General features: G+C 50.9%; 4 protein-coding genes across 4 annotated transcripts; all 4 read right to left on the bottom strand.

Annotated features, from left to right (window-relative positions):
• Positions 1-1,066: 1,066 nt before the first annotated feature.
• On the bottom strand, positions 1,067-4,530 carry Apoc2 (apolipoprotein C2). The gene is made up of 4 exons (XM_048433319.2): positions 4,383-4,530; positions 1,886-1,964; positions 1,552-1,711; positions 1,067-1,314 (listed from the first exon to the last, which is right to left on the bottom strand). The coding sequence occupies exons 2-4, from the start codon at positions 1,938-1,940 to the stop codon at positions 1,227-1,229; spliced, it is 303 nt and encodes a 100-aa protein (XP_048289276.1). The 5' UTR covers positions 1,941-1,964; positions 4,383-4,530; the 3' UTR covers positions 1,067-1,226.
• Positions 4,531-5,819: 1,289 nt separating this feature from the next.
• Positions 5,820-9,592, bottom strand: Apoc4 (apolipoprotein C4). The gene is made up of 3 exons (XM_048433317.3): positions 9,431-9,592; positions 6,296-6,428; positions 5,820-6,045 (listed from the first exon to the last, which is right to left on the bottom strand). The coding sequence occupies exons 1-3, from the start codon at positions 9,504-9,506 to the stop codon at positions 5,880-5,882; spliced, it is 375 nt and encodes a 124-aa protein (XP_048289274.1). The 5' UTR covers positions 9,507-9,592; the 3' UTR covers positions 5,820-5,879.
• Positions 9,593-13,036: 3,444 nt separating this feature from the next.
• Positions 13,037-16,332, bottom strand: Apoc1 (apolipoprotein C1). The gene is made up of 4 exons (XM_087908308.1): positions 16,251-16,332; positions 16,054-16,129; positions 15,526-15,673; positions 13,037-13,191 (listed from the first exon to the last, which is right to left on the bottom strand). Exons 2-4 carry the CDS (start codon positions 16,109-16,111, stop codon positions 13,131-13,133), a joined length of 267 nt encoding a protein of 88 aa, XP_087764434.1. The 5' UTR covers positions 16,112-16,129; positions 16,251-16,332; the 3' UTR covers positions 13,037-13,130.
• Positions 16,333-19,877: 3,545 nt separating this feature from the next.
• Positions 19,878-22,929, bottom strand: Apoe (apolipoprotein E). The gene is made up of 4 exons (XM_048433315.3): positions 22,814-22,929; positions 21,994-22,059; positions 21,221-21,401; positions 19,878-20,715 (listed from the first exon to the last, which is right to left on the bottom strand). Exons 2-4 carry the CDS (start codon positions 22,034-22,036, stop codon positions 19,989-19,991), a joined length of 951 nt encoding a protein of 316 aa, XP_048289272.1. The 5' UTR covers positions 22,037-22,059; positions 22,814-22,929; the 3' UTR covers positions 19,878-19,988.
• Between the last annotated feature and the right edge of the window lie 195 nt (positions 22,930-23,124).

Here is a 23,124-nt window from a genome sequence, read left to right as displayed (position 1 = left end):
AGCGGATCTCTGTGAGTTCAAGGCCAGCCTGGCCTACAAGAACTAGTTCCAGGACAGCTAGGACTGTTATTCAGAGAAACCCTATCTTGAAAAGCAAAAAATTAAAATAAATAAAGGAGTGTGCCATTATGTGTATATGTATATGTGTATACATATACATGCGTGCACCTGTGGAGGTCAGAGGACAGCTTTGTGGAGTAGTTCTCCCCTCCAGCTTGACGCGGCTTCTGCAGATAGACCACCTGTACTCTCAGAGCCACTTAACCAGCCCGGTGTGTGTTTGTCTGTTTGGTTAGGTTTGGTTTTGAAACAGAGTCTCATGCACTCCAGGCTAGTTTGAAACTCACTATATAGTGGAGAATAATCTTGAATTTCTGATTTCCCTGCCTCTGCCTCAATACTTTGGGAGTGTTGTAAATATAGGCTCCAGCTGCTACATCTGAATATTTTGAGGGGGATTAAAATTGTTTATTTGTTATTTTTAAATTGTGTGTGTGTGTGTGTGCGCGCGCGCACGCACATTATTTGTATGATTGTTTTGAGACAGATCTTACACTGCCACCTAAGCTGGCCTCAAAAATCTTGCTGTATAAAAAAAGAAAAAAGAGAAAAAAGGGTATGATGGCACACACTTTTACTCCCAGCACTGTTAGGCAGAGGCAGGAGAATCTCTGTGAGTTCAAGGCCAGCCTGGTCTACAGAGTGAGTCTAGGACAGCCAGAGCTACGTGGAGAGACTGTGTCTCAAAACAAACCAAGTAAATAAATAAATAAATGTAATTTAAAGAGAAAACTAAAACTCACTATGTAGCCCAGGGTTTAGATTGTTATGATCCTCCTGCCTCAGTTATCAAGCCCAGGTTCACACCCACATGCCTGGCTTGTAGTTACCCCTTCATTCCAATGGACCAGGTCTGGGGTTAAAGGCACAGGCATGCAGGTGCTCACCAAATGTTCAGAACTCAGGATGCTAGCCATCTTGTCAGAAAACCACACCCATCCAATGTTGACTAGATTCCATAGGCTCTGGGAGTCTCAGAAAAGAAAAAAAAAAAAGCCACACCAAATTCAGTGAACTGGGTTTGTTTTATTCTTTCACTGAAAGAATTTAGTCTGGAGATGAGAACAGGAAGACAAGGGCTGCAGGGACAGGGGAATGTAGATCCATCCTGGTCAGATGAGGGCAAAGAGCCCGAGGGCTGCTTCTCCCTTCCCCTCACATGGGGTTTACTCGCCCTTTAGGAGAGTAAGGATCTGATCCGTAAAAATGATGGCATAAGTGGTCATGGCCGCCGAGCTTTTGCTGTACATGTCCCTGGAGAGAAAGCACAGGGGGATTGGAGGAAGAGCCTAGGAACTGGAGCCCTGGTTCTGAGGGAGACAAAGCCGGGTTTGGATCTCTGCATTCGAGAGAAAATGAGATGGGGCCTATATTCCTCTGTCTGAGAGAGGAAGGCTGGGGTCTGGATCCCGTGGTGTGAAGGAGGAGGCTGGGCCTGGTCCCTGATCTACAGGAGTGTGTCAGGATCTGTCGCCACCAGGCAGCACGCACCTGAGTTTCTCATCCACACTGGTCAGGTATGTTCTCTGGTATAGGTCTTGGGCAGCCGCCTTAGCCGTGTCCCAGTAGCTGGAGATGGACTCCTGCACCTTGCCCAGCAGTGCTGGACTGCCGGGATCGTCTTGCTGCAGCTGCTGGGCTGCTTGGACCTCTGGGAGAAACCCAAGGTGATGGTGAGATTGGAGGCACACAGGGGACTTTGGTAAGTGGAAGCATTGTAAGGGAGAAGAGGGGTGGCAGAGGAATGTGGAAACCTGCTTGAAATGACTCCACCCCTTCCTCACCGACCCCCACCCTCTCCCCATCGCCTTGAAGCCCCACTCACCACATCCCAACACCAGGAGGACAAGGAAGAGAGCCAGGAGGAACCGAGAGTCCATGCTTGCTGTCTGTGACCTGGAGCACTGAGAACAGTGTCGTGTTAGCAGAACCACTGGACAGTATGCTGCTAGGGGTGGCCGGGGACCCTTCTCTGTCCCTACTCCTGTCCAACCAGGGCTTTAAATCTGTTCATTCAGATAAGGTGCCATCTGGAGTTTGACTGTAGACACTTCTTGGGGGAAGAGGATGGGCAACACAACTTCTCATTATCTAGTCCTGGCTGACCTGGAGCTCACTGTGTAGACCAGGCTAGCCTCGAACTCAAACAGGCACCTGCCTTGGCCTCTCAAGTGCTGGGGTTGATGGTGTGTATCACCATGCCTGGTTCTTATTTTTTTTTAAGTGCATATGAAGCCAGGGATAGTGGCATATGACTTTAATCCAGCACTTGGGAGGCAGAGGCAGGTGGATTTCTGTGAGCTCGAGGTCAGCCAGGTCTGCAAGAGCTAGTTCCAAGACAGGCTCCAAAGCTACAGAGAAGCCCTATCTCGAAAAACCAAATAATAATAATAATAATAATAATAATAATAATAATAATAATAATGATGATGATGATGTATATGGGATTTTGCCTGCATGTATATAATTGCACGCAGTACCGAGCACATGCCTAGGACCTACAGAGGCTGGAAAAAGAACAGGATCCCCTAAAACTGGAGTTAGGTTTGTGAATCATCACCATGTGGATGCCATGAACCAAACTTAAGTCTTCTGCAAGAGCAACAAGTGCTATTAACCACTGAGTCATCTCCCCAAATCCCCCCCCCACTTTCTTTTAAATGCAGAGTCTCATATAACCCATGTTGGCCACAAATTGACTAATAATTGACTAAGTTCACTGGGAACTTCTGATTCTCCTGCCTCTGCAGTGCTGGGATCACAGATGTGTCCCACCATGCCTAGTTTCTGTGGTCCTGGGAATTGAACCTAGGACCCTGAGCACATCAGGCAAGCACTACTCTACCAAGTGGGCGGCAACTCCAGTTCTGCACTCTAGATTTTGACAGTTTCTGCCGTCTCTTTCCTTTTCTAACAAGAAAACAAAAACAGAAAGCAGATTCTTTCTGAATAGATGAGGCTGGCATTGAACTTTTAACATTCCCCTGCCTCTGGAGTGCTGAGAGTACAGTCATGTACCACAATGTCTGGGGACACTTTTCCCCACTCAGGGCCTTCAACATGCCAGTGAAGCCCAGACCAGGAAACTGAGAAACACCTCTCCATTCATTCACTCAGGAAAGCTGACAGGGGACTAAACAGGCCTGGATTAGTAGGAAACAGAAACAAACCCTTTTAAAACACATTCTTTGTTAAAACCTTGAGGATGAAGTTGGGCATTCTAGGTGGATGGTTCAGTGGGTAAGGGGATCTGATGCTAAGCCTGAAGACCTGAGTTCAATACCTGCAACCCACATGGTGGAGGGAGAGAACCAACTCCTGCAAGTTGTTCTCTGACTTCTACATGTGTGCCAATGCACACGCGTGTGCATGCGGGCATACACACACGCACACACACAAACAAAAAACTGAAATGTAAGAAAATGTAGCTGCGCAGAGGTGGGGCACCCCTTTAATTTCAGCACTCAAGAGGCAGAGGCAGGCAGATCTCTGTGAGTTCAAGACCAGCTTGGCAGAAAGACACCCTGGGACAGAGTCCACGCCAACACTTGTGACTCTAGAGGTTTGTCTAACCAAGGCACAGAGTCACCACCCATATTTTGGGAACGGAAAACTGAGACAGCAGCAGGCTGAAATCAGGGCTGGAGAGATGACCCAGCGGTTAAGAGGACGGCTCTTACAGAGGATCTGGGTTCGATTCCCAGCACCCCCGTGGCAGCTCACAACTGTCTGAGTCCAGTCCCAGGGAATCCTGTGCTTTCTTCTTCAGGTAACCAAGCCTGCCCATGGTGCACATGCATGGAAGCAAAACATCTATACACATAAGAAATAAAAGATCCAGCCGGGCAGCGGTGGCACACACCTTTAATCCCAGAACTCAGGAGGCAGAGGCAGGCGGATCTCTATGAGTTCGAGGCCAGCCTGGTCTACAAGAGCTAGTTCAAGGACAGGCCCCAAAGCTACACAGAAACCCTGTCCTGGAAAAAAAATCCTTTGAAAAAAAGGTAGAGATGAAACCTGGGAGAAGGGCCAAGCTAAACAGACAGACTACAAACCTAAACTTCACTGTTTTAGTCAGGCACACCAGAGCATGCTAGGCTGAGGCAGAAGGATCAAAAATTCAAGGTTATCATGGGCTACATAGTGAAAGACCTTGTCCCAAATAAAATAAAACAAAATAAAATAAAACAAAATAAAATAAAAATCCTTCTATTCCTTGATTCTAAGACAAACTTCTAACAAGGGGACACCTGTAATTTCTGGTTTAGGGATCTCTGTCCCTCCCTGATGTTCCTGCCCTCTTCCCTTTGTCCCTCTCTTACCTGAATGTAACGGGCAGGTTGGGACTGTCCTCACTAACTCCAGTGGGTTGGCAGGTTTTATAGGTCTGGAGGGTCCCCTCCCTCCATATCAGGCAGCTCCTCTGTCCTAGGCCAAAGTCCTAGCCAACAGAGTCGTGGAGGGGGTGGGGTTGCAAGGCTGGAAGGGCAGTGGCCAGTGACGTCCCCTGCCAGGTTAAACCCCAGTGAAGCCCCGTTTTGAAAGAGCTATCCATAAAGTGGGCAGAGATCTCAATCTCTCTCAGAAGACTGAGGCAGGAGGATCATGAATTCAGGACCCACTGGGCAGCTTAGCAAGATATTATCTGAAGACAAAAAGTCTCAGCTTGGGTTTTATTCACCCAGGGTTTCATGTAGCTCAGGCTACCCCGGAACTCTCTGTGTAGCTGAGGCTGTCCTTCCAGGTGCTGAGATTACAGGTTTGTAGCACCATACCCAGCTTGAAATGAAAAAAACAAAGCCAACCAGGGAAACATGGTAAGTTCCAGAACAGTCAGGGCTACATGGTGAGATCCTGTCTAAAAATATATAGAAAGATAAGAAGAATTCTGGGAAGTTGACCCATCATGTAAAGGAGCTTGGACCAAGACCAAGGACCTGAGTCAGTTCCCCAAGAGAAGGCAGAGAACAACTCTGAAAGCTATCTTCTGACCTCCACATGTACACATGGCACACACACCTAAGCCAGCACACACAGACACTCACACATAAATAAATGTAATTTTTAACAGACCATTGCCCTAACCTTTTAGCTACCTTGTCACCCACTAAATGAATGTAAATTTTTTTGTTTGTTTTCTTCAAGACAGAGTTTCTATGTGTAGCCCTGACTATCTTAGACTCACTCTTATAGACCAGGCTGGCCTCGAACTCACAGAGATTCACCAACCTCTGCCTCCCGAGTGCTGGAATTAAAGGTGTGCCACCACGGCCCGGAATAAATGTAATTTTTAGAAGAGGGCTGGGAGTGTGGCTCAGTGACGGGGAACTTACCTGGTCTGTGTGAAGCACTGGGTTCAATTCCTAGAACCCCCCCCCCCAAAAGAAAGAGACACAACCCCCCAACCCCTGAGAGAGAGGGTTGGATATTGTGGAGGGGTTTTGGATTTGAGGAGCCCACTTGGAATAGGGCTTAAGGTCTGCATGGTCGAGGAAGGGAGGGACACTGTAAATGTATGGTTCTTTTGAACCATGTCGGCCCTCAAGGCTTTACCTCCTGGATCTGAGCAGGCGCCTGGAAGTCTCCAGTTCACTTCAAGCCGGAACCTTGAGGGGAGGGGGGCTTATCACCTTGTCCCCTTCCCCTCAAGCTTTCCTAGTGTCCTCCCTGCCAGGTGACAGCCTTTCCACTTATTAACTCCTAGATATGACGAGTGGTGACCTCTGGCCTCAAATGGAGCTACTCAGCTAATGACACAGTTTAAAAACAAACACCTTTATTGTGGGTGCCGGAGGTGGGGGGAGGAGGTGTGTGGCACTTTAACCCTGAGTCCAGTCCCTGCAGAGCAGCCGGGGACACAGGCTGTGGGTCTTGTTCAGGAGCTGGTCTCTGGAGCTTTGCAGCCAGGCCTGAGTGCGAGGACCCAGGTCTTTCAAGTGGTCTTCATAGTAGGTCTGCACAAAGCCCTGGACAGCCCCAGGGCCCCTGGGTAAAGGGGACATCTTAGTTGACATCCTGGATGCCACAGTTGGCCCATTTGCTTCTGACCTTCTTCAGACTCAAGACTCCAGACTGTTAGTTTCCCTCAGACCCAGGGGTCCAGGCCCAGCCCTCCTCCCTCAGACCCACAGACCCAGGGGTCCAGCCCTTCTCTCTCAGACCCAGAGTCTAGCCTCTGGCTCTCTTTCCTTTAACTCTGGTGTTCCTTCCCAGCCAAGTAGCAGAACTCTCTCACCAGAGCCACTGCCATCTGTCCCTAGTCCTGGTCACCAGCGGCTTCACCATCTCCATCACTCTGGCCCTCACCAGGCTCCAGCGACTGTTCTCAGGGCTAGGCGTGGGGAGCAGGCTTTCTGTGGTCACGGATGCTGGGAAGATCAGAGAAGCTTGAGTGAACCCGGATCCCAGAACCCCATTCCTCTCCCACTGTGTGCTGCTCCTGGGGGCAGGTGTAACTCACCTTTGTACCCAGACACCCCTGTCACCTGTCCCTATTGGCAACACCTGACTTCCCCAGTCCTACACTCAGTTTCCCATCCTGTAAAAGGGGCCTGGTGACTTCCTGCTTGAGGGTTACTGTGCCACTTAGGAGCAAGAGTACAGGAAGTACTTGGCTTGACTGACTGGCCCCTGCTGCCATTGCCCCTCCCATCATTTGGCCATCTTCCCTTCCCCTCTGCTGGTCCCTCCCTGGGCTCTGTCTCCTGAGATTTTCTTGCTCGGTCTGCACCTTCACTTCCCACCTGGTGCCTCTTTCTGCCAACCTACTGCCCAGGGATGACCCCTGACCCGCCTCCCAGTTCTTCCCACAAAACCAGGACTGCCTCCGTGCACTGGGGAGCAAAAGCCCACTTTAATTCATCCTCTACCATGGACGACAATGTCCTTGGCTTTGCTTTCAGTCCCTCCAGGGTCACAGTTCTCTTCCTTCACACACACACACACACACACACACACCTCTTGCTCTAGCACTCACACACCTAGACAGAGACTCACGCGAGGATACTAGCACACAAGTATAGGCGCACACACTTGTTTTTTTATTTGTTTGTTTTAACCTCTTTTTTTGTTTGTTTGTTTGTTTTTGTTTTTTTTTTTCGAGACAGGCTTTCTCTGTATAGCCCTAGCTGTCCTGGAACTCGTTCTGCAGACAAGACTGGCCTCAAACTCACAGAGATCACCTGCTTCTTGAGTGCTGGGATTAAAGATGTGAGCCACGGTGCTGGAGAGATGGCTCAGTGGTTAAGAGCATTGCCTGCTCTTCCAAAGGTCCTGAGTTCAATTCCCAGAAACCACATGGTGGCTCACAACCATCTGTAATGAGGTCTGGTGCCCTCTTCTGACCTGAAGGCATACACACAGACAGAATATTGTATACATAATAAATAAATTTAAAAAAATTAAAAAAAAAAGAGATGTGAGCCACCGTGCCCAGCCTGCTTTAACATTTTTGAAGACTTATTTTTAATTATATGTATATGTTCCTGTCTGTATGAGTATGTAAGCAAGTGTACTGCCTATGGAGGTCAAAGGCATAGGATCCCCTGGAGCTGGGGTTCCAGGCAGTTGTGAGCCTGGGAACAAAACTCCAGCCCTGTGCAAGAGCAGTACATGTCCTTAGCCACCTGTCCTTAACAACTGAGTCATCCCTCCAACCTGTAACCTATTATTTTATTTGTTTATTTGCTTGTTTCGAGACAGGTCTCTTGCAGTCCTGGCTGGTCTCATGTAGCTGAGGATAACTGCGGATCCTCTTGACTCCGCCTCCAAAGTGGTGGGTTGACAGGTGTGTGTTCCTGTCCTGGTTCACGCAGGGCTAGCGCTGGAGCCCAGGGCTTCCTATGTGTTAGCTAAGCACTCTACCAACTAAGCCAAAGCCTCAGCTTGTCCTGCAGCCTCCTATGTAGCTGATGCTAGCCTTGAGCTCCTAATCCTCCTGCCTCCACCTCCCAAGTGCTGGGGATCCAGGCACGTACCATCATACCCAGACCACACACGTACTCTAGCACCAAGACACTTATGTCTGCTGTCCTAAGCCACACCTATGACTTCACTACTCCAAGACACAGTCTCCCATTCTGTGAAAGCACATAAGAAATACCCAGGAAGGGACCTGGTACCACCAGCACTGTCTGTGGAAGAAGCATGTATATTTTTATTTTTATTTTATGTGCATTGGTGTTTTGCCTGCATGAATGTTTGTGTGAGATCTTGAAGTTATAGACAGTTGTGAGCTGCCATGTAGGTGCTGGGAATTGAACTCAGGTCCTCTAGAAGAATAGCCAGTGCTCAACCGCTGAGCCATCTCTCCAGCGCCGCAGCATGTCATACAGAGTCCTACTGTATAACCGTGGCTCACCAGGAATTCACTGTGTACACCAACCTGGTCTCAAACTCATGGAGATCCACCTGTCTCTGCCTTCTGAGTGCTGGGATTAAAGGTGTGTACCCCCACTGTCCAGCTATTTCCTGAACTTTTAAAGACTGAGGACCCCAACCATCAATCCTCCTGCCTCAGCCTTTGAGGAACTGGGATTATAGACCTGTGCCAAAATACTCTGCTCATGAGAATTTTGAATACATGAGCAAAATAAAAAGCTATGTATGAACACACAGACAGAAATAGCTGTACACTTAGAACTTTTCACACATGTACCCTGTAGAGAATCACAAACGCACATGCATGTCCATCCAGGAAGCATTGCATGCCTGTGATTTTAGAGCTTAGGAGGTAGAATCAGGAGGATCAGGAGTTCAAGGCCAGCCTCATCTACATAGCAAGTTAAGGCCAGCCTGGGCTACCTGAGATCCTTTCTCAAAACAAAACAAAAAGCCTGACAACAAAAAAAAAAATCACAAATAGACAGAATTAGGCAACAATAGAAACAGAAAGCATACTGGTGCCCATCAGGGGACATGTCCATTTGTCGCCACTGTAGCTGGGACCGAGCAGTCAAGGATAAGGCTTTGCTGGGAGAGTTCTTGTCTTGCATGTATGAGGTCCTGAGTTTGATGCCCAACACCACATAACCCAGGTGTTGCAGGGCATGCCTGTAATTTGAGCATTTCAGGATGGAGGCAGGAGCATTAGAAATTCAAGATCATCCTTAGCCTTATCCGGAGTTTAAAGCCAGCCCCAACTACACGAGCCTGAGTCTCCAAAGAACAAAATAAAAGAAACACCCTGTGGTAGAGTGTTTGCCTGGCATCTGAAGACCCTGTGTTCTATCCCTGTGTGTGGATGTGTGTGTGTAGGCATGTGTGTGTATGCGCCCGTGTGTGTGTCTTACATGGCTACCGACACATGTGATGAAACCAAGTGGTACCCCACCCAGAGAATCCCACCTCCAGCACATCCCCCACTCCTCACCTACAAGGTTGGCCAGAAGCAGCGCAGAGAGGCAAAGTAAGGGCAGGGCCTGCAGCCTGCATCCCAGGAGGGACATTTCTGGGGACTTGATCCCTCTGTCCCTCTGTCCCTCTGCGCTCCACTCTACACTAGAAAGAGACCTCCCTCTGTCACCTCTCCACTCCTCTTGGCAGAACTTCAAAGAGATGGGCCTGCTGACACTGGCAGTCAAAGGCCATGTCCGCCCTTGCCTGTGGTTTTATTTTTTCCACAGTAGACAAAAGAAAACAGAAGTACAGACCAACCCACCACAGATCCCCATGTCTGGTTATGAGAAGGACCTCTTGCTGGACATGGTTATGGTGATGCATGCCCGGCATCCAAGACTGGAGAAACTGAGGCAGGAGGACTGTTGGGTTGATCTGGAGTGACATAGGAAGACCCTGCTGCCCACCAGAGCAGGAGGGATGTGCGGTTTGTAGCCAAACCCCACCTCTTTTCATCACTGAGACCTGGTGCACGTTGCTTAACCTCTGTAGACTGATTGCTTCACACCGACAAGTGATTGGTTAATTATCTGTCTTGTAGGCTGGCCTGAGACAGGCCAGAGCTTCAGGAGATGGGTGACCACAGTGTAACTAAGTCAGTTGCTATTTTATTTATTCATTTTTGAAAAAAAGAAAACAGATTTGATAGCCAGGCATAGTGGCACAGGCATTTAATCCCAGAACTCAGAAAGTGGAGACAGGAGGATAGTTGTAAGTCATCATATCACAGTTTGATTTTTTGTTTGTTTGTTGTTTTTTGAGACAGGGTTTCTCTGTGTAGCTCTGGATGTCCTGGAACTTGCTCTGTAGACCATACTGATCAGGAACTCACAGAGATCCTCCTGCCTCTGCCTTCTGAGTGCTGGGACTAAGGGTGTGTGCTATCACCACCCAGTAATTTTTATTTTTATTTTTTAAAGACAGGGTCTCAGTATGTAGCTCTGGCTGACCTGAAATTCACTTATGTGGACCAGGCTGGCTTTGAACTCAGAAATCCACCTGCCTCTCCCTCCACAGTGCCGGAATCAAAGGTGTGTACCACCAGCACCAGGCCAGACTTTGACTTTTTTGAATAAGGATTTTCCCGATGTAGCCCTAGGTGCCTGGAACTGTGATCACCCTGTATCTATCTGCCTTCCAAGTGCTTGGGTCATAGGACTGCACCACCACAGGGATAGAATGTAGGGTCAAGTGTATGCTAAGCAAGAACTCTACAACAGAGCCTGAGTGTGATCATCTTTATTTGGCACATGCTTCCTTACACACACTGTGCTCCAGGCCCAGAGGGAGTAGCTTTGGTGCTTCCCAGATGTTAGAGATCCCCCCTCCCCCCCGGGCTGAGAATTGAACCCAGGGCTTTGTGCCTAGGTAGGGGCTCTACCACTGAGCCACGCCCCAGCCCCTCACTGGGGGATTCTAGGCAGGGGCTCTACCACTGAGCCACGCCCCAGCCCCTCACTGGGGGATTCTAGGTAGGGGCTCTACCACTGAATCATGCTCCTATCCAGCATTCTTTTCCCACATATGTGGAAACTGAGACTGTAGTTGTTAGTGGGGGCTGAATCTGGTCATCGTTCACCATTTCACCATGCAGGGACAACGCCTGACCCTCTCCATCAAACCCTACAGCCCATGAAGGATTCTAAGGCAGTGGGGCTGGGGCTGGGGAAGGTCTCTGTCCTCTGCCCTTAATCCAAAGTCAGCACACAGGGTGGCTGTGGGCTGTTTGCTGTTTGGTGCCTGCAATGTTTGCTCATCCTGGGGACAGGAACAGACTGAAGGTCGTCCAGGATGGACATCAGGGGCAACTAACAAACAAGGAGGAGAAAGAAAAGGAATCGGTGAAGGGAATGGGACAGTTGGTGGCATGACAGTGCAAATCTGAGGACTGAGAGCATCCCTGATACCCAAATTGTCCTTCAAGTCGCCAAGCACGCCAGCAAACAGAAACCCTCCTTTTAGCTCTCTTTTTGGTTTTTGAGATAGAGTCACACTGTAGCCAGGCTGGTCTCAAACTCTTGCTGATCCTCCAGCAAAACCTCCCAGGTCCCTACTCCTGTCCCTTGGTCGCTGATCTCATCGTGATCGAGAATCCCTGCTTTTACCGTTGAGTCCTCAACCCTCATTCTTTTTACTCTTCTTTTGGAGGTTTCTAACCTCTTGAGCTGGATGCTTGGGGCTGTGGCAGGAAAGTTTGGAGTAAAAGGGTGTTTGGGGGCTAGGAAATGTGGCTCAGTTGGTAGCATGCTTGCCTAGCACACATCAAGTCCTGATTTTCATCTCTATCATTGCATAAAACTAGGCATGGTGGCACAAGCCTGCAATCCCAGGACTTGGGAGTCAGTGAAAGATGGATCTGTGAGGTCCAGGTCTATGCAGGAAGTGTACAGCAAGATCCAGTCTCGGAAAGAAATGAGGAAGGAGGGAATGTCCCACTGAGGTGGCTGGGCCATGGCTCAGTGGTAGAGTCCCAGCCTAGAATCCCGCTGTGAGGGGCTGGGGGTGTGGCTCAGTGGTAGAGCCCCTGTCTAGAATCCCCCAGTGAGGGGTTGGGGTGTGGCTCAGGGGTAGAGCCCTTGCCTAGAATCCCCCAGTGAAGGGCTAGGGGTGTGGCTCAGTGGTAGAGCCCCTGCCTAGAATCCCCAGTGAGGGGTTGGGGTGTAGCTCAGTGGTAGAGCCCCTGTCTAGAATCCCCAGTGAGGGGTTGGGGTGTGGCTCAGTGGTAGAGCCCCTGCCTAGAATCCCCAGTGAGGGGTTGGGGTGTAGCTCAGTGGTAGAACCCCTGTCTAGAATCCCCCCAGTGAGAGGCTGGGGGTGTGGCTCAGTGGTAGAGTCCCTGCCCAGCATGTGTCAAGCTCTGGGTTTTGTGGGAATACAGTGTGTTAAGACAGGCCTAGCATGGTGACACACACCTACAATACAACATTCAGGAGGCTGAGGAAGGACATTCTTTAGTGAGGCCTGCCTAGTCTACAAAGCCTTCTTGAGTCATGTCTTGTAAACCTTTTTCCAAAAAAAAAAGCAAACAAAAACAAAACAAAAAGCCCAAAGCCAAAAATTGATGTGTTTAAATTAAGCAATCATTGCTTTGATCAAATATTATTCATCGTTGGCCCTGTGATCAACTCTAGGTGGACAATGCCTATGGACCTATTGGCGACAACAGTCTTGGCCATGTTACCTGGGGGCTCATGGTCACAGTTCCCAGGTAGAGTTGGCAGAGATGCCATGCAGAACAGGCCTGGAGTCTGGGAGAGCTTCATGGAGGAGGGGATATGAGTATTAAATTAAAACAATGCAGACAGAACCAGGGCTGGAGAGATGGCTCAGCAATGAAGAGCACTGGCTGTTCTTCCAGAAGACCTGGGTTCACTTCCCAGCACCCACATGGTGGTTCACAACCTTCTCCAGTTTGAGGAGCAGTCACACCCTCTTTTGGCTTCCATGAACACTGCACATACATGGTGCACATGCATACATGCAGATAAAACACCCATACACGTAAAAATAAGCGCGTGAAAGAAACATTCTCAGTATCGTCCCTCAGCTCCGCCCCCCACCCAAAGCACTTCAGGGCGCATTTGTTCACTGTAGTCTTTTTATTGGTGTAGGATGAGGAGGGACCTGCCACATCACGTGGGCATCCTTGCTGCACTAGGTGGCCCACCAGGCGCTCAGGCAAATGTGGTTTTGATCTTCTCCTTCATTTTGCCGAATGTCTCTGAAATCCAGGTCCTTTGGAGAGAGATGAGGACAGGGTCATTGTTTACTGTGTCCTCCAAGGGGCCCAGAGCCCTGCTTCCTACTCCTTTAGGAATAGGAAGTCCCTGTCCTTAATCCCCACCCACACAGTTTGTGGGTCAGTTTCTCTGCCTGTCTCCTCACATAGACCAGAGCTCTGTGGGTTTTCAGACAGGGTCTCAGGTAGCCCAGGCTAGCCTCAACCTTGATAGGTAGCTAACGATGACCTTAAACTTCTGACCCTCCTGTCTCTGCTTCCCAGATGCTGGATGTACCTTTATGCCTGGTTTTCTGTGGTGCTGGGGACCAAACCCTAGGCTTCCTGCATGCAAGGCAAGCACTCTACCAACCGAACCACATTCCCCACTCAGATTGAGCATAGTGACATCAAAAGTCATCCGGGCAGTGGTGGCACACGCCTTTAATCTCAGCACTCGGGAGGCAGAGGCAGGCAGATCTCTGTGAGTTCAGGGCCAGCCTGGTCTACAAGAGCTAGTTCCAGGACAGGCTCCAAAGCTACAGAGAAACCCTGTCTTAAAAAAACCGAAGGGGGGAAAAAAAAGAAGGGAAAAAATCAAAAGTCAAAGAACTTCCTCTTTCAAAGCTTGCCAGTGTGTGAGTTGGCGAGTAGGTGTGTAAAAGAGGACAAAGGACACTTTCAGGTGTTCCTCAGACAGCATCTCCCTGATCCAGGCTGGACAGTTAGCCCCAGGGATCTGCTTGCCTCTCCATCAGGGGGGTTAAAAGCATTCACCACCTTATTCCACTTACACTTTATTTTGTTTGTTGGTTTTGATTTGATTTTTGAAGACAGGATTTCTCTCTGTAGCCCTGGTTGTCCTGGACCTCGCTCTGTAGAGCAGGCTGGCCTTGAACTTACAGAGATCCACCTGTCTCTGCCTCCCAAGTGCTGAGATTAAAGGGGTATGCCACCACTACCTGGTCACTTATACAGTTTTTTAAAGCTTTACTTTTATACATGAATTTGTGTGCTTGGGCATCCGCAGAGGTCAGGAGCCGGCATTGTAGCCCCTGGAGCTGGAATTACAGGCTGTTGTGAGCCACCTGACGTGGGTGCTGGGGACAGCAAGTGCTCTTAGCTGCTGAACCTCAGGACTGACTGTTTTAAAATGTGGATCCTGGGTATCAACTTCAGGCATTTTACACACTGAATGACCTTCCCTTAGCCTCCCTCCATCTTCTTATCTTTAGTTAGCTTCCCCCGCCCAAATCTTGTTTGTTTTATTTGTTGGGATTAAAAACATGTGCCACCACACCCCACGAGGCTTGCCGTCTCTTGCTTCGCGCCTACTCTGGCCTGTGCTTGCCTAAGCTGTCACCACCCTTTTTCTTGCCTTCCTCCTTGGCCTAAGTTATCCCCTTGTCTGAAAGGCCAGTCTCTCTTGTCTGTAGATCTTCCAGCCCCAGGGCCTTTGCACTTTTCCCTACACAGGAAACTTTCTTGCCAAGTTTAGGCCTGCCTGGCTGGATATTGTTAATCAAACTCAGACCTCACTTTAAATGAATGGTTTGTCTACTTGCCAAAACGAGTAGAAACTGGCTAAACCAACCTGTTTACAGCATACTAGATGCCTCTCAGGTTGCTTTCATTTCCCTTTCAAAATCGCCCCCTCTTTTTTTTTTTCCCTTTTGTTTCTGTTTTGAGGCAGAGCCTTGTCCGGTGCCCCAGGCCTTCCCTCAGCCTCCCAACTTGCTAGGTTTTGATTTTTTTTCTGTTCCCCCACCCCCAGACAGGGTTCCTTTGCGTAGCCTTGGCTATGCTAAAACTGGCTCTGTAGACTAGGCTGGCCTCGAACTCACAGAGATCTGACTGCTTCTGCCTCCTGAGGGCTGGGATTAAAGGTGTGCATCACCAGCACCCAGCTAGTGGCTGGGGTCTTAGTCCAGCATCCCCTAATCTCCCTTCTTTAGTTACCTCTTGGGCTAATGTGAACTGCAAAGCCTCTGACCTGCACAGCTCCAACTATGACCCCCATCCAACTCTCCTCTCTATTTCTGTCCCCGAGACTCCTGGTCATATCTTGTCTCAAGAACATATAGGTATCTCAGGATCTAAGGGCGCTCAGGATCTAAGGTGGTCTGTTAGCCCCCAAGCTTGGGCCCTTCACTACCACCCAGAAACCCCTCTACCAGGTGGCTAGGAGTTCCCCAGACTCCGAGCACCTTGAGACCTAGCTCTGTGACCTCAGGGACAGTGTCAATCACTTTTCTGGTGCTCAGTTTCCCCACTGTGGCAGTGTCGGATTGTCCACTAGGTCTCTTTACACAGACACCCTCAGAACCCGCCCTGCCGTGAAAGGGCCTAACCGGGTCTTGGTCAGAAATTCCTTCTGCTTGATGTGTTCAATGGCTGCCCGGGCCTTGTCTTCCAAAGTGTTCCCAAACTCCTTCAGCTTATCCGGTAAGTTCTCAAATGTGCTGGACAAGTCAGGAGTTGCCTGGGCGGGGGCTGGGCCTGCAACGAGAGGGTTGTAAGCAAACCCGTTAGCATGGGGGAGGGTATCAGAGTGATCCACCAGACCCAGAACGATGCTCACTAGTGTGTTACTTCACTGTCCACCACCACCATCTACGCTCCACCCCTTCTAGAAAGATCAGCCAATCCCAGGGGGGAGAAGTCCTACGCCATCTGTAGCTAGGGCTCTTCTGGACAGACTAGCCTCCCGCAGTACCACTTTGACAGAAAAATAAGCTATCTGGCAGGTGGGGTGGCGGACCATCCAAGGGCTGTAGTGGAAAGGGACAAAGAAAGGAACTTCAGAGCTCTCGCGAGGGTCCTCTAAGTCTCGTCCCCGGACCTTCAACCAGCTCTACAATTCCATGCCCATTTCTTACCTTCCAAAGCCATGGCCAGGACCACAATCAGGACAGGAAGTGAGATGAAGAGCCTCATGGTGGCTGGAGGGGCACCCTGCAGGGAGACGGTGGGGGGGGGAGGCATCACTAGCACCTTCCCACCCCACCCCCACTATGATCCCACCACCCCCACCCCTTGGCTGTAGGAAGTGGGGAGCGCTTTCCCACGCACCAACCTGGATCTAAGTTAGATCTGTTAGGTGGTGCTCAGGGGTGGGAAGATCCTGCACAGGGGTTTAACAGGTTGGGACGGGGGGGCGGAGCAGGCTCATTGCCCTCCCCCTGAGCCTCCCTCTTGCCTTTGTACCCACCTACTTTTTTTTTTTTTTTTTTTTTTTTTGACGTAGTCTCTTTGTCTGGCCTGGGACTTGTGATCCTCCTGCCTCTGCCTCTCTAGTAAGTGTTGAGATTACAGGCATTCACAACCATAACCGGCCCACCCCTTCTGCCATACTGTTGGCTACTGGGAGTTAGACTCCTCCCAAGCCCATCATTTAGGCCTAAGACTTGTCACTGGTCACTGGTTAGCACCCTCATTCCCACTCAGGGAATACATTGGTCTCACCTGCTCTCTGAGGCTGTCCCACCTTAGAACCAACTCCCCCCACCCGCCCGTACTCCCAGATCCCACCCCCAGCTCACACTGTAGCCTCGGGTTAGCTCTGCTCTGCCCTTTCCTTGACAACAAGCGTCAGTGCAGACTCTCTGTCAGGATGCTGGGAGCTGGCCTCCACCTCCCTTCACCTCCAATGCCTTTGCATCTGGGCACCCCAGACATCCTCCGAAGCCCTCGAGGATCTTGTCACTCCCTAATCTGCCTTCTTTAGGAGTTGCCTCTTCAGTGAGTCAAAACTGCAGAGCCTCTCAGTTTGCAAATCTGCACAGTGCCCCTCAACAGACACAAACCACCCCCTCCCTGCCTATAAGACACTATTAGCTCTTGTTGGGCCTCCTAGGCCCCTTCTTGCCCCAAACCTGCCTCCCTGCCCCCTCCCTCCACCACAGCCTTTCCCTGGGGCTGGAGTCCAAGGCCTTTCCCTCCCTCAGAGCTGTCATTGACCGCTAGTGACCCCCTGGCAGCTGGTGGCTATGGGCCCCAGACTCTAGGTTGGCTGGCTCGTTGCCCCTGCAACCCACGTGTCAGTTCCAGGGAGGGGGCTCAACGGGGGATGGTTGTGAAAGGGGAGGAACAGACTCGACCCTGGCTGGGTTGCAACATCTCTGGGGCCAGCTCACAGCTTCTTGTCCGTGTGGGCGCCAGGCCTGACCCTCTTGCTTCCTGAACTGAAGAACACTGCTCAATGCTCAAGCACCCATCTGAATAATGTAACAGATTCCCCCTACTCTACCTCGGAGCTTCCAGTTTCATCCTCTCCTTAGCAATAGGGCCTCCTGTGCCACAGGTAAGGTCATGGAAGCACAGCTAAGGTCATTAAACTACTAACCATTCAACTCTGATTTTTTTTTTTTTTTGAGACATAGTTTTGCTGTGTAACCCTGCTGTCCTGGAACTCACTGTATAGACCACGCTGGCCTTGAACTCAGAGATCCACCTGCCTCTGCCTCCCAAGTGGCATGCACCACCTCTGCTCGGCTTCAATGCTGATTCTTACACTTCAAGATGACTCTCTGATTTTTAGTAAGCACTCTATGGCTCCCTTTACAAACCTTATTCTGGAATGTCTTTCCATGGGTCCCTGCCTCACCTCTGATACGACCAGGGCTATGGGGAGGTGGGTCTCCTCCATTGCTTACAGCTCTATGCTTGGGGTGGTACATTCCTGTAAACCCCTCACTTGGGAGGCAGAAGCAGGAAGATATGGAGTTCAAGGACAGTCTTGGTTACACAGTGAGTTTAGGCCTCACTGTGATCTACTGGGCTACAGGAGATCCTGATTCAAAAGCAACAACGAAAAGGGCTGAGGAGGACACGGCTCAGCTGGTTGAACACTTGCCTGGCATGGAAGGAAAGACTGGCTGCCATCTGCAGCACTACACACAGCAAGGGGTGATAGTGCATGCCTATCCAGCACCAAGGACTTGGAGGCAGGAAGACCAAGGGTTCAAGGTCATCCTTGGCTACACAGAGACAGCTCTGGGTACATTGAGGCCTTGTTTCAAATGAACAGAAACAAAATCTTTCTGTAGAACTCAAAATTGAGCTCTAAGCTAGATCTGGTGGCACAAACCTGTAATTCCAGCCTTTCCAGCATTTGGGGCTTAGGCAAGTGGATTCAGCGTTCAAAGCCAACCTGGCTCAAATAACACCAAAACAATTCAGGTCTTCAGTGGGAGTCATGCCTGATATGGTCTCCCCTCATCCGGATATTGGAAGCTCTGAGAGTGTGTCCCTAGCCCCTAGGCATGAAGTGTGGCTGTCCTGAGCCCTGCCACTCAGCCCACTGACCCTTCTTCTCCCTGGGTCCCGTGAATCATCTGTGGGAGTGGTGCCTACCTCCAGATAATGTTCAATTTGGTGCCAGGAAGAGCTCCAGGCTCAGGGTGTGCCAGAGGCAGTGGGGGACTGAAACCATGGTCTGACCCAAGAGACAAACAGCTCAAGTCCTGGCCTGCCCCTGTTGGTGGGAGCCCTGCTATGCTCCTGAGAACTGAGGGGGTGGGAGGGAAAGCCAGCCAGGGGCTCTCCAGCTTCCACCCTGACCCCTCGAAGTGCCAGCTCCCAATCAGAACAGACAGAGAGAAAACGTCTTTGTATCCACAAAGGCTTCCTGGGAAAGACAAATAGAAGTGGCGGAGAAAGGGTGGGCTTGGGGATGCCCAAAGCCTGACCCAGAGGAAGCAGAGACCTAGCTAACTTCAGAGTAAAGAAGAAAGGCAGAGGCTCTAAGAGCCACACTGTTAGAAGGGAATGGATCAACCAAAGACCCGGAGCAAAAGAAACTGCAGGAGGGGAGATAACAGAGGCTCAGGAAAACAGGAAGCCAGAAAAGGAAGCCCTAAGAGGGAACAGAGAGGAGACAAAGCCAGGAGAAGGAATCAGATAAGACAACAACGGAGGAGGGATGGAGGATGAGGCCAGCAGAGGAGTAAACACAGCCAGCAGCACTGGAGAGCAGATGTTTAAGTTGGGAAAAGTAGCTCGGAGATAGGGTGGTGCACACCTGTTTTCTTAGTTCCCCGCAGAGGCTGAGGACAAAGATTCAAATATTCAAGGCCTGCCTGGGCTGAAGGTCAAGGAATCTCAGCTGAGATCCTATCTCAAAATAAAAAGAAGAGCTGTAATATAGACCAGTAGTAGATAGAGCTCCTGCCTAGAATTTCCCAGTAAAGGGTCTGGGGTATGGCTCAGTGGTAGAGCCCCTGCCTAGAATCCCCCAATGAGGGGCTGGGGCGTGGCTCAGTGGTGGAGCCCCTGCCTAGAATCCCTCCCCTGCCCCCCTGTGAGGGACTCTGGGTGTGGCCCAGTGGTAGAGCCCCTGCCTAGAATCCCCCAGTGAAGGGCTATGGGTGTAACTCAGTGGTAGAGCCCCTGCCTAGACTCCCCCAGTGAGGGGCTATAGGTATGGCCCAGTGGTGGAGCCCCTGTCTAGAATCTCCCCCTCTGAGGGGCTATGTTGCCTAGTGGTAGAGTATCAGCTCTTCAAGTAGCTAGGTTCAATGCATAATCTTTTGCTGCAGAACCAGAACAAACCAAACTAGAGGTGAAACAAAAGAACATAGCCTCCCCTACCCTGCAGGGCAGTGACAGTGTCAGGGAAAGTAAGGCTAACGTGAGGGAGGGAAGATAAATTGAGACTGGAGCTGTAAACTGTGTAGAATCACTCACTCCCAGAGACCCAGCAGGTGCTTGGAGAATCTTTATTAAGTAAGGGCCACCAGAGGGCCAAAGCGGTACTGGGGACAGGGCCACCTGCTGGCCGTGGGTATTGCCGCAGTGGGTAGGAGAGGGATACTCATTGAGTCTCCTGCGGCACTGAGGAGGGGGGGATGGGGTTGGTAGCCACGGAGGCCTGTATCTTCTCCACGAGGTTTGCCCACTGGCGCTGCATGTCTTCCACCAGCGGCTCAAACCAGCCCTTGAGGCGGGCCTGGAAGATCTCGGCTTGCAGGCGCATCTGCTGGGCCTGCTCCTCCACCTTAGCGCGCACCTCCTCCATCTGCTCACGCACCTCTTCCAGGCGGTCACGCGCCTGGTTGCCCACCTCCTCCAGCCGCCCTCGGATGCGGGCACCCAAAGCCTGGGCGCGTTCGCGCAGGGGCTGGGCGGCCCCAGCGCCTAGATTGGCTGTGCGCTGGCGACCCTGCTCAACCAGTGGCCCCAGGCGCTCACGGATGGCGCCCACGCCACGCTCCGCGCCCTCGCGTGCCCCGGCCTTGTACACCGCCAGGCGCTTTTGCAGATCCTCCGCATCCCGCATCAGGCGCTTGCGCAACTTGCGCAGGTGCGTGGTGAGGCGGGCCCTCAGCTCATCTGTGCTCTGGCCCAGCATGGTCTGCACCTCGTTGCGGTACAGCCCCAGTCGGTTGCGTAGGTCATCCATGTCTGCACCGAGCCGAGACTGTGCTGCCTGCACCTCTTTGGCCAGCCTGGCTCGTGTCTCCTCCGCCATTGGGCCCATCTGTTCCTCCAGCTCCTTTTTGTAAGCCTTCAGTTCCGTCATGGTGTCCTCCATCAGTACCCTGCAGGCCCAGAGGAAACACACAAGAAAGATGAGGACCAAGATAGAAGGGCCCCAAAGACAGGGATGAGGTGGGCAAGAAACTAAACTAAGAGTTAGAGATTGGGACTCTTGTTTTAAACCAAAAAAAAAAACAAAAAAAAAAAAAAACCGCTGGGTGGAGCACATCTTTAATCCTAGCACTCAGGAGGCAGAGGCAGTTGGATCTCTGTGAGTTTGAGTTCTTTTGAGTGTTCCAGTGAGTTCCGGGACAGCCAGAGCTGTTACACAGAGAAACGCTGTCTCGAAAAGAACCAAAAAAAAAAGAAAAAAAGAAAAAAGAAAAAAAAATCTCAGCACTCAGAAGGCTAAAAGGCTAAATAAGGCAGGAATATAGAGAGTTCAAGACCAGCCTGGGTTACACACAAGAAACAAGAAGGGGGTAGGTGTCCAGAGAGTCAGACACCCCGGGGCCTGGAGGATGTTCAGTGGGTGCAGAGGGTGAAGGTACAGGGCTGGGCACTCACGTCAGTTCCTGCGTGACTTGTGAAGTCTGCAGCTCTTCCTGGACCTGGTCAGACAGTGTCTGCACCCAGCGCAGATAATCCCAGAAGCGGCCCAGGGCCTGCTCCCAGGGTTGGTTGGTCTGCCATCCCAGCTGATCGGTCACCTCTGGCTCGAGCTCCGGCTCTCCCTCGGCCAGGCATCCTGTGCAGAGTAAGTTCAAGGCTGGGTCAGGACCTACAGTGCCCTTGTGTTTCTTTGAAGCAACAGTGGGTCCGAAGGGGGTGGAGTCTGTTCCATTACTACAAGCATGCATTATCTTGTTATCCCAGAAGAAGTACAGAGCAGAGACCAGACAGGTGTGGAATTAGAAAATATATACCTCCCTTTTAAAAGCAACCATATATATATATATGGTACACACACACACACATATATATGTGTGTGTGTATTACATATTTTAACTTTTTTATTTGTGTGTGCGCGTGCTCGTGTGTCTCTTGGAGGTCAGAAGACAGCTAGAGGGATTCTCCTTCCACCATATTGGTCCTGGAGATGATAGGTCTTCAGGCTTGGTAGCAGCACCTTTACCCCCTAAGCTATATCGCAAGTCAATCCTCTTATTTTACAGATAGGGGAAATCAAGGAAATCACACAGCTGTACTACAGGATATTTAATCTCAGAGAGGCCTCAGAACTGCTCCAGTCCCAGTCCGCCAGCGTCCAGCGTTAGAGACCGAGGGCTAGAAAGGGGTCAAGAGAGGAGCAGAGGAAGAGTGAACCCTTCTTCCCATACCTGCCAGCAATGTGACCACCAGCACGGCCCACAGAGCCTTCATCTTCCCGATTGTGAGTGACCAGTCTGGGGAAAGACAGAAATTGTCTTTGAAAAACTAGGGGGTACTCCGTCCACCCAGAAAACCCCACCCTACCTCCCTTCTCAGATCTGAGAGCTCAGCCAATCACAAACGTTTCCCAAAGAGAGCTCCCGCAGTTCCCAAGGGTCTAAGTACTCCCCCCTCCGGTGTTAGCTATCTGCATCCCCGGGGTAGATCCGCTGCCAAAAATTCCTGCTCCCTCTCCTAGGGTTCAAATTCCACTTCACCGGGACACAGCGGGCAGTCCAATTTACATCCCTCATTCTGCCTTCCCGGCTAAGCCCTGCTTTCCGTTTTGGTGCTAATTTACCGCGCACTTAATAATCCTCTAGCCCTGCGAGGTGGTGCCCTCACATAACCCCAAAAACTCGGGACACTGAGGCATGGGGATCGTCATTTTGAGGTCAGCCCGGGTTACTTAGGGAATGCGATGGAAACCAGTAAGTGTTTATATAAACGCAGCCTAAGGCTCATTCCAGGCTCTTTCGCTGAAGGATGGTCCCACTTTCTGGTTGTGCGGGATGCTGCGCACCATACTCCAGGAGGTGGCCCTTCCAGTCCTCCATCTATCCTGACTTGGGCAAAGGCTAGTCACCTCATGTCCTTAGTTTGTCCCCAAGTGCTTCTATCGAGCTTCCTGCTTTTCCAATTCTTAACCGTTTCCTAGATGCCTGGAGATCCCAAGGTTCCCATCTTCCCAAGGTCCCCTGGGTGAGTCCCCAGCCCAGCATGTCTTACCAGCTCCTTCAGTAACAAGTCCTTAGCCTCTGGGGGTTGAACAGGGCTCTGGATCCCAGACTCGTCCAATTATAGGGCTCCCCCTGCCCCGCCCCCTCCTCAGGGCTAGGGCGGGCTGGGCCAGCCCCCTGTCACGAGGCGGGTTGCTCCCCCCCTTCACAGCAGGGCAGAGGAAAGAGGTGGAGTTTGGAGGCCTTGTGACCCCCCCCCCCCACTCCACACAAGTGAGTTTACACTTCATCGAATAAACCAGGCATCTTTCTCTATAGTGGGATGTTGGCGCCCAGAGTACTCCTTCCCGACTTTCTTGT

Source organism: Myodes glareolus, chromosome 1 (genome assembly GCF_982192425.1).
Source record: "Myodes glareolus chromosome 1, mMyoGla1.1, whole genome shotgun sequence".
NCBI classification, from domain to species: domain Eukaryota; kingdom Metazoa; phylum Chordata; class Mammalia; order Rodentia; family Cricetidae; genus Myodes; species Myodes glareolus.
This window is presented reverse-complemented; position numbering and strand designations above follow the sequence as displayed.